This window comes from Hordeum vulgare, chromosome 2H (genome assembly GCF_904849725.1).
Source record: "Hordeum vulgare subsp. vulgare chromosome 2H, MorexV3_pseudomolecules_assembly, whole genome shotgun sequence".
NCBI classification, from domain to species: Eukaryota; Viridiplantae; Streptophyta; class Magnoliopsida; order Poales; family Poaceae; genus Hordeum; species Hordeum vulgare.
Window position 1 is genome coordinate 604854084 of NC_058519.1, and position 15530 is coordinate 604869613.

The 15530-nt window shown below is 46.6% G+C and overlaps 2 protein-coding genes across 2 annotated transcripts; both read left to right on the top strand.

Annotated features, from left to right (window-relative positions):
* Positions 1-1298: 1298 nt before the first annotated feature.
* On the top strand, positions 1299-6963 carry LOC123427678 (leucine-rich repeat receptor protein kinase HPCA1-like). Its single transcript, XM_045111776.1, has 19 exons — positions 1299-1732; positions 2104-2236; positions 2330-2401; positions 2514-2588; positions 2704-2775; positions 2888-3049; positions 3136-3210; positions 3285-3356; positions 3444-3512; positions 3617-3685; positions 3772-3846; positions 3931-4002; positions 4085-4222; positions 4326-4744; positions 4842-4973; positions 5057-5196; positions 5280-5499; positions 5684-5919; positions 6027-6963. The coding sequence occupies exons 1-19, from the start codon at positions 1624-1626 to the stop codon at positions 6591-6593; spliced, it is 2907 nt and encodes a 968-aa protein (XP_044967711.1). The 5' UTR covers positions 1299-1623; the 3' UTR covers positions 6594-6963.
* Positions 6964-12830: 5867 nt separating this feature from the next.
* On the top strand, positions 12831-14209 carry LOC123427679 (peroxidase 57-like). The gene is made up of 2 exons (XM_045111777.1): positions 12831-13099; positions 13214-14209. The coding sequence occupies exons 1-2, from the start codon at positions 12866-12868 to the stop codon at positions 13970-13972; spliced, it is 993 nt and encodes a 330-aa protein (XP_044967712.1). The 5' UTR covers positions 12831-12865; the 3' UTR covers positions 13973-14209.
* The last annotated feature ends 1321 nt before the right edge of the window (positions 14210-15530 follow it).

The following is a 15530-nucleotide window of genomic DNA, read 5'->3' on the forward strand; positions in this document are numbered from 1 at the left end:
ATAATAAGATACCAATGCTCCCATCCCTCATAAAAGATCAATCCTAATGCTCCCATTCCTCATAAAAGATCAATCTTTTTTTTGAACCGGGCTTTCTTCCCTTTCCATTACTTTCATAACGGAAATATAATGTTTTGAGACCACAATCAAAAAAAGAGGGAAAGGGAAAAAAGCGAGCTCGGGACAATATCAGAAAACCCACCGTTCACGCGTGTCATCAGGAACATGAACTGCAAGACGAAAACCTGATATCATCCGAAACTACGCAACAAAGACCAAAAGTATTACACTACCATGAATCAGTACCACTACGAGGAGCCCCACATCAACCACCACCAAACCAGGCTCACCAAAGAGCACAGAAACAAACCGAAAAGTTTTCACCAACTCAAACATCTATACCTAATAATAAAGCGGCCATTGTTTCCGCCGGAAAACCCACCGCGGCATTTTTATAAAAAAAGCCCCTGTAATTTTTGTTATTCAACCCACGCTCCATCATTTATCTGCAACGCAAAAGGAAAAAACGATTCGCTGCAAAAATTATACCCGTGCACATCGCCTCCTCCCGTCGACCCTGGGCCACCCTGGCCGCCGCCACACCACTCGCCGCCGCGGCCGACCTCAACCGCCATCGCTGTCGATCTCAACCCACCCGCCTCTGCGTCCGTACCTCTCCCCGCTCACTGGCCCGTTGCGGCGCTCGAGCGCATCGCGTCGACCCTGGTCCACCCTGGCCTGTGCCCAGGCCGCTGCGACACCACTCACCGCCGCGGCCGACCTCAACCACCACTGCTGTCGATCTCAACCCACCCGCCTCCGCGGCCGTACCTCTGCCCGCTTGCTGCCCCCGTTTCGGCGCTCGAGCACAACTTCTGGATCAAATCAACGCCACAGCTACAGTGACCGGGGATGATGCGTCTGCTCGATGCAGAACGGCGGCGGCGCGCGGATAAGGCGCGACGGAGCGAAGTACTTCCAGGTGGAGGCGGGCCTCCATGGCTCACACGGGAAACTCCGAGGTTATGGCGCGGCAACGACGACTCCTTATGGCCAGATAGAGGCGCCTAACCCTTGCTCCCCTCATCGTATCCCCTCCTCCGGCAGGAACTCATCATCTGGTGAGATCCCCTCCCCATGCCTCCAACCGTGTGCCAAGCGTGTGGTATTTTTTCTCCCGTTGCAACGCACGGGCCCTTTTGCTAGTAAAGCCTAAAACATCATCATGGACATCAAGCCATCAATCCTTTTTTTTGAAATTATAAAAGATCAACCCTAATGGAATGCTCCCAAGGAGGATAGTGTCAAGCGAAATAACTGTGGATGGGAATACCATTTCAGGGATCTGACCGAGCAACCCGCACCAGACCAGCGCCTGCTTCCTCGCTCCGCGTTTTGCTTTGACCAGGTCCAAGCGTAATTACTGATTATTAGTATCGGCGAGCTCCGCGTCTTGCTTAGTTGCTTTGCTCCTCCTTCCTTCCTTCGTCTCCACCGCCGGGCGCCGCTGGTCTTCCCAGGTGCCAGGACGCAGCAGAGAACGCCGGGGAGTCGAAACACATCGCCGGGATCAGGAAAAGGTCGGTCTTTTGCCGTTCTGGCCGGGGGCAGAGGAGGGTGGAGATGGCTGCCAAGGGGGAGGGCCGGCCCCCCCTCTTGCCTCTGCTGCTCGTCGTCTTGTGCGTCTTGGCCCACTCCAGGATCGCCGCCGCCGCCACCCACCCACAGGATGGTATGTTATGTATGCCTGCTTCCTTGCTAAGCTTTTCTCCTTCCCCTTCCCCTTCTCCCAACTTCGGGGAGGAGGAAAAGTTTATTCAGACTGCGCCGGAAAGATGGTTGGTTGGTTGCTTGGAGGTTCAGCTCTGGTATTCGGGTGAGCTGGGGATTGGAAATCCTCCAGGTCCATGATCCCGGATGCTATGAAATTTGCTGCTGGGATCATTTCCCCAGCAGATTGTTTCGGTTGGACCTTGTTACTGAAGAATCTGTTTACTAATAGCAATCTGCCCAGCATCAAATTTCAGTTAACCAATCTCTTTATTTATTTATTTATTATTATTGGTTCACAAGTCATTGTCTCTCTCTCTCCTGCCTTTGCAGCGGCCGCTCTCAAATCCTTGATGAGGAAATGGTCAAATGTGCCTGCTAGCTGGAGGAAGAAATCGAACGATCCTTGCGGCGACAAATGGGATGGGATCCAATGCAATGGTGCCAACTCAAGGGTTACATCGCTGTGAGCACAATTGACCCCATCATTTTGTTAGGAGCCAGCTGTCCAAGATCCTTATATTTCGATTTCCCCTGACCCTCTTCTTATATTGGGCAGAAATCTATTTGGCATGAACATGAAGGGCACTCTCAGTGATGATATAGGAAGCCTGACTGAGCTTAGGGTCTTGTGAGTGATGATATATCCATGTTATCGATGCCCCTATGTTTTTGGCTGCCTTATGCTTACACAATAAAGATATATTAGGACACTTAATCACTGACTGATGAATGCACTGCAGGGATTTATCCTCAAATAGAGAATTGGGTGGTCCACTTACACCTGCCATCGGGAAATTGGTTCAGCTTATAAACTTGTAAGTTGCAACGGTTTCCATTAATGTACAAAGAGGCGGTAGACCTATGAACTGTGTGATCTTGTGTTTCCACCTTGGTTACCGACTTAACATCTTCCGTGTAACTACTCTGTAGAGCATTGATAGGTTGCAGTTTCAGCGGTACTGTTCCGAGTGAACTAGGCAACCTGGCACAACTCGAATTCTTGTAAGATTCTTGTTCTTTTGAGTTTTGAAAAAGTAATATCATAGTTTTGTTTGCAAGAATTCTCTATCTATTGGATCTTAATGTGGCTTCGTGACTCGATGTTCTTCCACAGTGGTCTGAACTCAAACCAATTCACGGGCAGAATCCCGCCCTCACTGGGCAAGCTCTCCAAGGTTAAATGGCTGGACCTAGCTGATAACGAGTTAACCGGACTTCTCCCAAACTCAAGGGACAATGGCGCTGGATTGGACCAGCTTCTTAATGCAGAGCACTTGTAAGTGTCATCTAACATCAGTTTCTTGTTAATTATATGTGTCATCTGGCTATCACTGATTCATAGGTCCCTTTTGCCTTGTGTAGCCATCTTAACCAGAATTATCTAGAAGGTCCTATCCCAGAATATATGTTCAACTCCAGAATGCACCTCAAGCATATGTAAGTTCAAATATGGCCTTTCGCCCTGTATCATCTGGACCGTAATTTGTCTGACAATGGTTTGTTGTGTCTAGACTTCTGGACAGGAACAATTTTAGTGGAACTATTCCATCATCTATTGGGGTAATCCCAACACTTGAAGTACTGTAAGTGTTCAACTCGCTTTAGAATTACTTTGGGGAGTTGGCGTGTTTGTGGCAAGCTAATTATTTTTATCTGCTTTTGGAATACAGTCGTCTAAATAACAATAGCTTCACAGGCTGGGTTCCGGCTATGAATAACCTGACTAAGCTCCATGTTCTGTAAGTTGTCGTACCCACCATTCCCATCTTATTTGATGCTAATCTGCATACTTAGATGAGATAAGCACTAATGTATCACTTGTACTTTTTATTGGAAATCTCAGAATGCTGTCAAATAACAACCTAAGTGGACCAATGCCGAATTTGACTGACATGAAGGTTCTTGAAAATGTGTAAGAAATTACTGCGATCTTAATGAACATTCTTTACAAACTTTCAATCGATATCATTGACAAGTGATGCGGCGCTATATGCACAGGGATCTAAGCAATAACAGCTTCACACCTTCTGGTGTTCCAAGTTGGTTTACAGAATTGCCCAAATTAATGACCCTGTAAGTTACAGTGCTATCTGAATTCAATAGTTAAGATGCAGTTTAAGATCAGCAAATTATGAACTCTTTCGTTTTGCCGTGCAGTACAATGCAGTCAGTTGGGATTTCTGGGAAACTACCACAGAAGCTTTTCAGCTTGTCTGATTTGCAACATGTGTAAGACAATACAACAACCATTGGACCTCTACCTTGTATACATTATTTATCGAAATTTACTAACTAGTCAATCGTATGGCAGAATATTGAATGATAATCAACTGAATGATACGCTTGACGTGGGCAATAACATCAACGATGGACTAGACCTTGTCGACTTGCGAAACAACAAAATTACATCAGTTACAGTGTACAGCAGCCTTGACAGCAAGCTTCTCAAGTGAATATTCTTGCTCATTTGAAATCTATCTTTTTTGGCAAAGAAATGTGTTCCATTTCCTTCAGATTCTTACTATATTATCTTGCTGCTCTGTTGTTGCCAGGCTTGAAGGAAACCCACTCTGCAGTGATTCTCTTCTGTCACGCACACTGCTCTGCACGGACAAGCTAACTGAACTTCCAACTATGCATCCTTCCGCTGATGTACAGTGTCCACATCCGTTTGTTGAAACTATATTCTTCAGATCTCCTTCCTTTGGCGATGTCAGAAAGTTTCTTCCTGAACTGCACGAGAACCTGTCGAGAACAGTGAGCAGTTGTACCCCGAACAAGCTAGGCTTGATACCATACATTGATGACGTGTACCTGAAAGTAGACATCAAGGCTTGCCCAGTAAACCAGAAGAGGTTCAATTACTCTCAGGTGCTCAACTGCTTTAATCTGACACTTCAGACTTACAAGCCACCAGAGAATTTTGGACCTTACTATGTGAACGCACATCCTTATCCATTCCACGACAAAGGTAATTTATGGAGCTTGATCCGGTTCTTGTGGTAAAGTTTGTTAGGATGACAAATGGACCGTGCTGATGTTTAGCTGTTGATGTATTGCTATTGCAGCTTCTCGAACTATTTTGATTGGTGTCGTGACTGGCTCTGTTCTTTTGGTTGTCGGGCTTGCGCTGATTGGACTTTACGCCGCGCGTCAAAAGAAACGGGCTCAGAAGCTTGTCTCCCAGAATAATCCTTTTGGTACCTCATATATTTCATACACATTAGATCATACTATTATGTTGGTTTACCTCCCTTTTGATCTAAACGTTCATATGTTTCAGCTTCATGGGGATCAACGCCGGAAGATATTGGTGAAGCGCCAAAACTCAAGAGCGCTAGATGTTTCACACTGGAAGAGCTGAAGCTGAGCACGAACGACTTCAAACAAATCAATGCAATTGGAGAAGGAGGCTATGGAACGGTAATTCAGAAACAATCTTTTCGACTTGGGGTTCTTTTCATCTTCAGGACAGTTCTATAAATGTTCTGCTCTGATGAAAACAGGTGTACCGAGGAAAACTTCTGGATGGCCAGCTCATAGCCATCAAGAGGTCCAAGCAAGGGTCCATGCAGGGTGGGCTTGAGTTCAAGACAGAAATCGAGCTCCTTTCGAGGGTGCATCACAACAACTTGGTTGGGCTAGTTGGTTTCTGCTTCGATAAGGGCGAAAAGATGCTGGTTTACGAGTTCATATCCAATGGAACTCTAAGCGAGGCGTTATACGGTACGTTAACATGTTCTTCCATCTCATTGTCAGACGTAACTTCGATTTGTACATGGTGTGTGCCGTTTTTGGCCATCTTCCGGAATCGAGCAGTATATATATAATTTATGGCACAGTTCTGCCAAATCTGCATCATCTTTTCTTCATGATTATCAGCTGGACTGATCATAATGGGTCACCGCAGGTATAAAAGGAGTACAACTGGATTGGAGCATGAGACTTAAGATAGCTCTAGATTCAGCTAGAGGGCTTGCTTACCTCCATGACCATGCCAATCCTCCCATCATTCACAGAGATGTCAAGTCCACCAACATTCTCCTTGATTCGAAGATGACCGCAAAGGTTGCAGATTTTGGCCTCTCCTTGTTGGTATCAGACAGCGAGGAAGGCGAGCTGTGCACAAATGTCAAGGGAACACTGGTAGGCTTTGCACTTCCGTGTAAAAATTAAACGTTTCTCGGTATCAACCATGTCATACCATGCTTACCATTTCAGTTCTAAGCTTTAAATACTTGTCGTCAATGCAGGGTTACCTAGATCCAGAGTACTACATGACACAGCAACTTACGGCGAAGAGCGATGTCTACAGCTTCGGCGTGGTACTACTAGAGCTCATAGTAGCCAAGCCACCTATATATGAGAAGAAGTACATTGTCCGTGAGGTGAAGACGGCATTAGACATGGAAGACAGCGTGCACTGTGGGTTGAAGGATGTGATGGACCCGGTTCTCTACAAAATGGGGGGCCTCCTAGGATTCCCAAGGTTCGTGACGATGGCACTGCAATGCGTGCAGGAGGTGGGACCTAACCGCCCGAAGATGAACAACGTGGTGAGGGAGATCGAGATGATAATGCAGGACAACGGGCTCACACCCGGTCCAATGTCAGCGAGCTCTTCGTTCAGCGTGGACTCGGCAACAAGGACATTCGCACCAAGGTATCCATACTCCAGCACATCGACGCAGTCCACGACATATGAGATGGACAGCAGGGCCTTTGAGTACAGTGGGGGTTTCCCTTCTCAGGGCAGCTTGAAGAACAGGAACACATCCCCTAAAACTCTAAGCTCCCGGGAACGGAGGCTTCCTGGTTGATCGAGGCTGTTGGGTTTAGTACGCTGTTGTTGACTCCCTGGTCGGTCGTTTTGTATTTGTGGCAGTTGTGTTTGCAATGCTGATGGGACCTCGTTGTTAGTAGATTTCCCTTCTCAGGGCAGCTTGAAGAACAGGAACACATAGGAAATTTAAAAGGTATACTATGTTCTTTCTTAGGTGTATACAGGATGATAGGCGTATAGACTTTAGCAGAATGTCAGATTGTGCATACTGCAAAGAGAAACTGGGGAATGGCATAGTTACATTTATAGGATTCAGGAATGCACTCACAGTACACTGTACAGAGTTTGTAAAATTGGAAGTCTGGTAATAAGAATAGCGGAGTGGCCAGCGAATTTGTGCGGCTATATTTGTTGTTCTTGAACTTATTACAGTATCTTTGATTGAAGGATCATTTGTGACTATCACATTGCAGATGTTCTGTACAAGAAAATTCTGAGATGCCAATTAGTATTGTCCAAGAAAGAAACATCAACTTACAACTCCATGTAATTATCAACTTGATAGCTTGGCCTGAAGGGTCCAACAACCAGTCCGACCGTGTGTTAGCAAGCAAATCTTCTCCTGCGAGCTGACTCACTTTGGACCCCAATAATGCATTGACGTTTTTTCAGGAGGTCGTTCACATCTAAAGGCCTGCCTGGCTTGTCGTTTTCGTTTCAAATACAGGTGTAAAAAATACAGATCTCAGACTGTCGTTTTGTTTTTCGTCGGAGATTGTTCAGCGGCCAGTAAAATACAAGTGTAAACTAATCACCCCCGTATTGAAATACAGCCATTCCAAGCGCGGCGTAAGTATATGAATGTTCCCTACTAAAGACTTCTATAAGCAGGCGCAATTAAGGAGAGTTCCCTAAAAGGGGTGTGACCATATTACATTGGTATTTCGAACAATTTCTTCACAGACAAATTTTGAAAACGTGAACAATTTTGAAAATCTCAGAACAGTTTTAAAGTGTATTTACTTTTTAAAATTCCAATCATTTTTAAAAAACATGAATACATTTAATTATTTTTATTTTAATCATAAATTTTCAATAAAAAATTGTTTACACCATTTTAGAATAATTGACATTTTAAATTGTTCATGCAGTTCACAAGAATGTTTGTTATGTTTAATAAAAACGTATTATGCAACGAAAAGAAAACCATAACTTTTAAAAAACAAACTTCACGCATTTAAGAAAATCAAGACAATTTCTAGAAATGTTTATGCGATGTAAAAAAACTGCCCGCATATTTTTTTTAAGTTTCATATATCAACAAGAAAACCTTTAGTCCCAAACAAGTTGAGGGTAGGCTAGAGATGAAACTCATCAGATCTCGCGACCAGCTCGTGGTTCTGGCACATGGATAGCAAGCTTCCACGCATTCCTGTCCATGACTAGTTCTTTGATGACGCCCTGATGAAAATCTTTTGGGTTTCATCTTCATAGGAGTGATTGTGTTTTTATGTTGGCTCGCCAAGCCTATCACAACTGAAAGGACGTGGATGTCGCTTAGGGGGGGGGGGGGTGAATAGACGCTTTAAAATAATTACGGTTTAGGCTTGAACAAATGCGGAATAAAACTAACATTTAATTTGTCAAGCACAAAACCTAGAACAGCTAGGTTCACCTATGTGCACCAACAACTTATGCTGAGCAAGATAAACAACTAAGTGATAGCAAGATATACAACAAGAAACAATATGGCTATCACAAAGTAAAGTGCATAAGTAAAGGGTTCGGGTAGGAGATAACCGAGGCACGCGGAGACAAAGATGTATCCCGAAGTTCACACCCTTGCGGATGCTAATCTTCGTTTGGAGCGGTGTGGAGGCACAATGCTCCCCAAGATGCCACTAAGGCCACCGTAATCTTCTCACGCCCTCGCACAATGCAAGATGTCGTGATTCCACTAAGGAACCCTTGAGGGCGATCACCGAACCCGTACAAGCGAGGTTGGGGCTATCTCCACAACTTAATTGGAGGCTCCCAACAACACCACGAAGCTTCACCATAATGGCATATGGCTTCGAGGTGACCACAAATGTCCGGGGAAATCTCCGCAACTTATTTGGAGACCTCGAAGCTTGCCCGGAGCTTTACACCACAATGATTGAGGTCTGAGGCACCACCAAGCTTCTAGGATGCCAAAGCATCCACAAAGAACGATCTCTAGGGGTACCAAGTACCCAAGGGTAATAAGCTTCTCAACTTCTCACTTCCACGTATCACCGTGGAGAACTCAAACCGATGCAACTAATGCAATGGCAAAAACACACGAAGTGGTCAAGTCCCTCACACTCAAATCCCTCCACAACAACAAAAGCTATGGAGAAATATGAGAGAAAGAACAAGGAGCTCACAAAGAACTCCAAGATCAAGATCCAAGGGTTCACATAGAGGAGAAAGTGATTGGTGGAGATGTGGATCTAGATCTCCTCTCTCTTTTTCCTCAAGAACTAGCAAGAATCATTGGAGGGATTGAGAGTTAGCAAGCTCTAAGAAAGTCAACAATGGGGAAAGAACAAGAGCTCAGCGGATGGATAAGATCCAATGGGGAAGAAGACCCCCTTTATATAGTGAGAGAAAGAATCCAACCGTTATCCCTACTCATAGCCCGAGCAGAGCGGTACTACCGCTGCTAGGAGCGGTAGTACCGCACGGTAGGTTCACCAACCACGGTAGTAAAAAATTACTTTCATGCCTACCACCGTTGAGGCTGCGGTTGTGCAAAAGTGCAACGGCACGGTAGTACCGGACGGTACTACCACCAGAGAGCGGTAGTAAAAAACTATTACCGCTCCAAGAGCGGTACTACCGCTGGCCACTGAAACTGCCATAACTTTCGCACACGAGCTCCGAATAGAGCAAACCCAAGCTTGTTGGATTCAGGACGACAATAGCTATCCAAACAGCGCACATGGTTCAAGCCACACGTAACTCAAGCCACATGGTTCAACGCACATGGTTCAAGCCACTAAGCGTGTGCGATCGAGAGCGGGAAACACAAGTAACTCATAGCACAACCGCATGTGATATATGGGGAAAACACATGAGATATAAACTGAAACATTCGTGATACATAAAAATCGCACACGATTTGCAGCACTTATACGTGCGCGTAGGAACTCCTCAATCGTTTGCGATAGCACCTTCTCTCACACGTGAGCCAATAGAAAACCGTGCCCGATGCAAAGACGACCCCACGCGTAAATTGTTTGGGAAACATGTGCAATGATATTTTACATGGTAGACCTTTGCTAGAGAAAACTCGTGTGCGATCATGCAGATATCACACACATTTTTTACGATGACCCACGTGGATTGGGTAATATTTCGCAAACGGTTAAAGATCAGACACTGTTTATTTTTCGTGAGCAATTAAAGGTGTTTGTGTGATTGATCCCTGATTCCACACGTACGCCCAAAATATAGTATGTGTGATATGTTCCTGCATCACACATGATTATATTTTGCAAAGCGTTTGCATCATTGGTCACCATCGCCTATGATTTTTTTCATGTCATGTGGGATGGACCCCCTATTCCCACACACACAAAACGGTGGTTTAAAACTGCGTCGCGGAAGGGGGTAAAAAGAGTAATGCTACACCTACAAAGACTTACGTAAAGATTTTACGTACAAACTGATGTGTAAGATTGTGATTGGTAATTGAGAGATGAGGGACCCCACCCTCACTGAAAATCAGGGGGGGGGGGCGAAGAGTTAGTTTGAAAGGTTAAGTAAACCTTTGTAAGTTTTTGTATGTCTAGCATTATTGGGGTAAAAAACCCGTTTATGTAATTGCAGCATCAGTGCAGAAATCCCACCATCGCTGTTGCATAACTATACCCTCAGCGTCAAGTGGCCGGCCATAGATTGTATGATGAGTTAGGCTGCGTTTGGAACGTCGTATTTCTGTCAAAACCCCTCCGTAAAAGTTACACCTGTAAAAAAAAAAAGGACCAAGGTCAAATCGTGTTTGGAATCTCGTTTCGCATCATAGAAATTACACCGGTTTCCTCGGATACATCTCGATTACACCGGTATTTGACACACCACCCAGCACATATGTATTCTTCCTCTGTACTCTCTGTGAACAAGAAGAGTTGGCGAGGGAGCGAGACACCGGCGACCGCGACGACGAGGAGGCGAGGCGCCGTCGCCGGCGGCCGCGACGGCGAGGAGGCGAGGCGTCGTCGCCGGCGACCGCGACGGCGAGGAGGCGAGGAGCTGTCGCCGGCGACCGCGACGGCGAGGAGGCACGGCCGCGACGAGGAGGAGGCGAGGCGCCGTCGCCGGTGGCCGCGACGGCGAGGAGGCGAGGCGTCGTCGCCGGCGACCGCGACGGCGAGGAGGCACGGCCGCGACGACGAGGAGGCGAGGCGCCGACGCCGGCGGACGCGAGGGGAGGAGGCAAGGAGCCCTCGCCGGCGACCGTAACGGGGAGGAGGCGAGGAGCCGTCGCCGGCGGCCGCGACGGGGGAGGCGAGGAGCCCTCGCCGACGACCGCGACGGGGAGGAGGCGAGGAGCCGTCGCCGGCGACCGCGACGGCGAGGAGACACGGCTGCGACGGGAGGAGGCGAGGCGTCGTCACCGGCGAAGTCTCTTCCTCCAGCCTTCTCTACCCAACGGTGTTGAGCTGGCTCATCCTCCCAAACAATTTTCGGTGGGATGAAGTTTACGGGGGTAAACCACCTGTCATCAGTAAATTACGGATGTAAGTTATTACGTCTGGAAAAAATTTGCACTGCTTCCAAGCAGGGCCTTAGGGGATCAAAGACTATAAATTCAAGGGAATTAACCGTTTGAAAGATCTGCCAGCTATGAGTTAATCCCCCAACCCAATCATTCTCTCCCTAAGGCTTCGTTTGGTTAAGGGGGATTGGGGAGGTTTTGAGAGAAAAATCCCCGGGGGACCAGAAACCCCACAGTTCCTTGGGCGCCCATTTGGTAGGAAGGGTTTGCTTAGCCCAATCCCCTCCGTTCCCCTTCAATCCCTTCTTATCCATGTGTTTCAAAACCCTCCTCGGAAGACTAGTGGAAGCAAAACCCCGGGGATTTGAGAGGATTGGGTGGAACAAAGGGATTCACCCAATCCCCTGAAATCCCTCCCTCTCAAAACCTCCCCAATCCCCCTTAGGCCTCGTTTGGTTAAGGGGGATTGGGAAGGTTTTGAGAGGGAGGGATTTCACGGGATTGGGTGAATCCCTTTGTTCCACCCAATCATCTTAAATCCCCCCGGCTTTGCTTCCACTAGTCCCCCGAGGAGGGTTTTGAAATACATGGATATGAAGGGATTGAAAGGGAACGGAGGGGATTGGGCTAAGCAAACCCCTCCTACCAAATGGACGCCCGAGGATCTGTGGGGTTTCTGGTCCTCCCGGGAATTTTCCTCTCAAAACCTCCCAATCCCCCTTAACCAAACGAGGCCTAAACATGACCTTTGAGATTTCACTCCAGAAGGTGCATGCCAACCCTGTTGTGCCCGAAGATCTTGGATTTTGTAACTAATTGGCATCAGTGTTCAGATTATGCGTTGCACTAACCTAGAAGGAAATGATAATGGAGCAGAACTAAAAGTTGGCATCTTAGAACCACACTGTATTAGCATTAAATTAAACAAACGCTGACAGTAATGTTTGTTCGTGAGAGTCAATCATATTGGTTAGTGCGTAGCTACTACGAGTACGTACGTAATCATGCAGAACCGATCTTCTTCTCGTACGGCCGATGCAGAGCCAATCTAGGAGTGATACGGAGCCCACCTGTCAGTCTCAGAATTACCAAAATTGACCATACACACGAAGACTTTGGTGTTCAAGAATGCAAAGTCTGGTCATAGGCAAGCTAGACAAAGCTGTAGTGTGCGTATTTGTTTTCATTCGTGAACTCTTCTCTGATAGAACAGACTTTGTCCACCACTTCATATATGGATGATGAACAAAACATGGTACAGACGCCGCGAGCATAAGGAAAGACCTTAACTGTCTGCCATGGATCGAAATTTAGAAAAACACGAACGAATCTTTCAGCACGTACGTACAGCTATATATATTTTTTGGCCAGCTAGCTAGCTGTTAAATTTATCAAGAAGACGATCCAGGCCGAGCGTACCTGTACATATATACGTGCTCTCCATGACCAAACAAAATCAACGGCAAACGATTTCACAAGCTATAAATAAGGTAGGCATACGCCATTGGTTTCTCACACCTCTCTTAGTTAGCTCACACATCCACTACTTCCGAAAGAAGGTAGCAATGGCTCTACTATCAGCGATGCAGGGGAAGGCGGCGTTGCTAGTGGTGGCGCTGGCCGTGCTGTGGCTCGCCGCCGGAAGCCACGCGCAGCTGCAGAACGGGTTCTACAAGGGCAAGTGCGGGGGCAGCGACGTGGAGGTCATCGTGCAGGGCATCGTCAAGGCTCGCTTCGGCCGCGACGCCCCCATCGTCGCCCACCTGCTGCGCTTGCAGTTCCACGAGTGCGCCGTCAACGTACGTACTACTAATGTAGACTGTACTCCACTCCATGGCCATGGATGCATGCACACGCGCCACTCAACTCCTTAGCTGCTACTCCATGGATTAATGTGATTGATGGCATTGCAGGGCTGCGACGGCGGGCTGCTGATCGACGGCCCCGGCACGGAGAAGACGGCGCCGCCGAACCTGAGCGTCAAGGGCTACGACCTGATCGCGGACGTCAAGGCGGAGCTCGAGAGGCGGTGCCCGGGCGTCGTGTCATGCTCCGACATCGAGATCCTCGCCACCAGGGACGCCGTCGCCCTGGCCGGCGGGCAGAACTACGCCGTGCGCACCGGGAGGAGGGACAGGCGGCAGTCCAAGGCCGCCGACGTGATCCTCCCGGCACCGGAGAGCACGGTCGCGCAGGCCACCGCCTTCTTCGGCAAGCTGGGGCTGAGCCAGATGGACATGGTGCTCCTGCTGGGCGCGCACACGGTGGGCGTCACGCACTGCAGCGTCATCAAGAGCAGCCGGCTGTACAGCTACGGCGGCAGGGCCGGCGCCACGGACCCGAGCCTGGACCCGTACTACGCCTTCGTGTACAAGACCTACGTGTGCCCCAACACGGCGTCTTCGGACGACAACATCGTCTTCCTGGACGACCAGCCGAGCGCGCTCAAGGTGGACACCAGCTACTACAAGAACCTGCAGAAGCGCCGCGGCGTGCTCTCCGTCGACCAGAACCTCTACGGCGACGGCTCCACCAGGTGGATGGTCGACATGCTCGCCAACTCCGACAACTTCAGCTGGCTCTTCCCGGTGGCGCTCGTCAAGCTCAGCGAGGTCAACGTGCTCACCGGCACGCAGGGAGAGATCCGCAGGGTCTGCAACACCTTCAACTGATCATCTCCTCGGTTGTCATTGTCAAGCCATGCAAGTTCAATCGTGCCAACCATTTTACATTTTCTTTTCTCCTTTTCTAGGGGTTTCTGGAGCGCTTGGTTTTGAGCCCATGCATGTTCGATCCATTTTATTTTCATTTCATTCATCCGTTTGTAATAATGATGTGGCACGTTGCGTTTAATTTATCTGTGACCGAGTTCACAGATCACTGATAATTACCAAGAGGTATGGAGGATAATTGAGGTTACCACTTACCAAACTCTTAATAGTGTTTAAACTCATGTTATATAAGTATTTATGCCGTTATAACAATGAACTTGGTGTATCTTTTTAAGGGAGGGCAATCACGGAGTCCTGGCTGTGTGCACACAGCACACCATCACTAGTAGAAAACAGAGCTTTGGTTCGGGCTCGAAAAACACTTTACGAACCGGGACTAATGTTAGTATTAGTCCCGGTTCGAGCGACAAAGGCGCCGGTCGGGCATTAGTCCCGGTTCAAATGGGACCTTTAGTCCCGGTTCGTGTCTCGAACCGGGACTAAAGGGTTTGGAGGATTTAGTCCCGGTTCGTGTCTTGAACCTTTAGTCCCGGTTCGTGTCTCGAACCGGGACTAAAGGGTTTGGACGACTTAGTCCCGGTTGGTGTCTTGATCCGGGACTAAAGGGTAGACCTTTAGTCCCGGTTCGTGACACGAACCGGGACTAAAGGTGTTCATTTTTTTTTTCTGTTTTTAAATTCTTGTTTATAGTTTCTGTTTTAAATTGCTTATATCTTTTAGGATATTTGATGTTTTTGATTGATTCTTTTTGCATTAGATTCAAAATTTTGTCTAGTTTCTGTTTGTGCCATTAGTTTTCAAATTTGAATGGTTTAAATTTGCTTCAAACCCAGTTTTTGAATAACTTGAGTTTACAAATAGTTTTTAATTTAATTCTTTTTGCTCCCACTCATGTGTTAGATTGTTGTCACAGTAAGATTTATTTGGTTATTTTTAGAATAATTTAAATTAGGATTTTAATTAAAGAAATATTGTTTTGCTTATATAGTTGTTTTAGTCATTTAATTGTTGTTTTTTTATTATTTTTAGTTAGTTCTTTCTGTAGATTTTAACATGTTGTAGTACGGTGCATATTTAATGCACAAAAAAATCTACAGTTCAATTAATTTTAAAAAAATGCCTTTGTAGCAGATGGGTTTTCGTCTGAAACCTTGATACTTTGAGTTTTGTAGAAAATAAACAAAAATGATAAAATCTTCAAAAAATAATCAAAAATGATAAAATATTCAAAAAATAAAATCCTTTGAGATGTTGTTAGGTTTTAGTGTCTAGTCGGTATAGAAATTTTGAGATATGAATTTTGACCGTTTTAGCAAAATAAGGAAAAAAATAAACGACCATAACTTTTGCATACGACGTCAAAAAAAATTTAATATATCAAAAAAAAACTAGAAAAAATTGGTACTCGATTTCACCCGGGCTTGCCCGGTGAAGTTTTCTCACATGCTCAAAATTCCAAATGGAAAAAAAGTTATTTCAAAAAGAAGTTTTTTCCAAA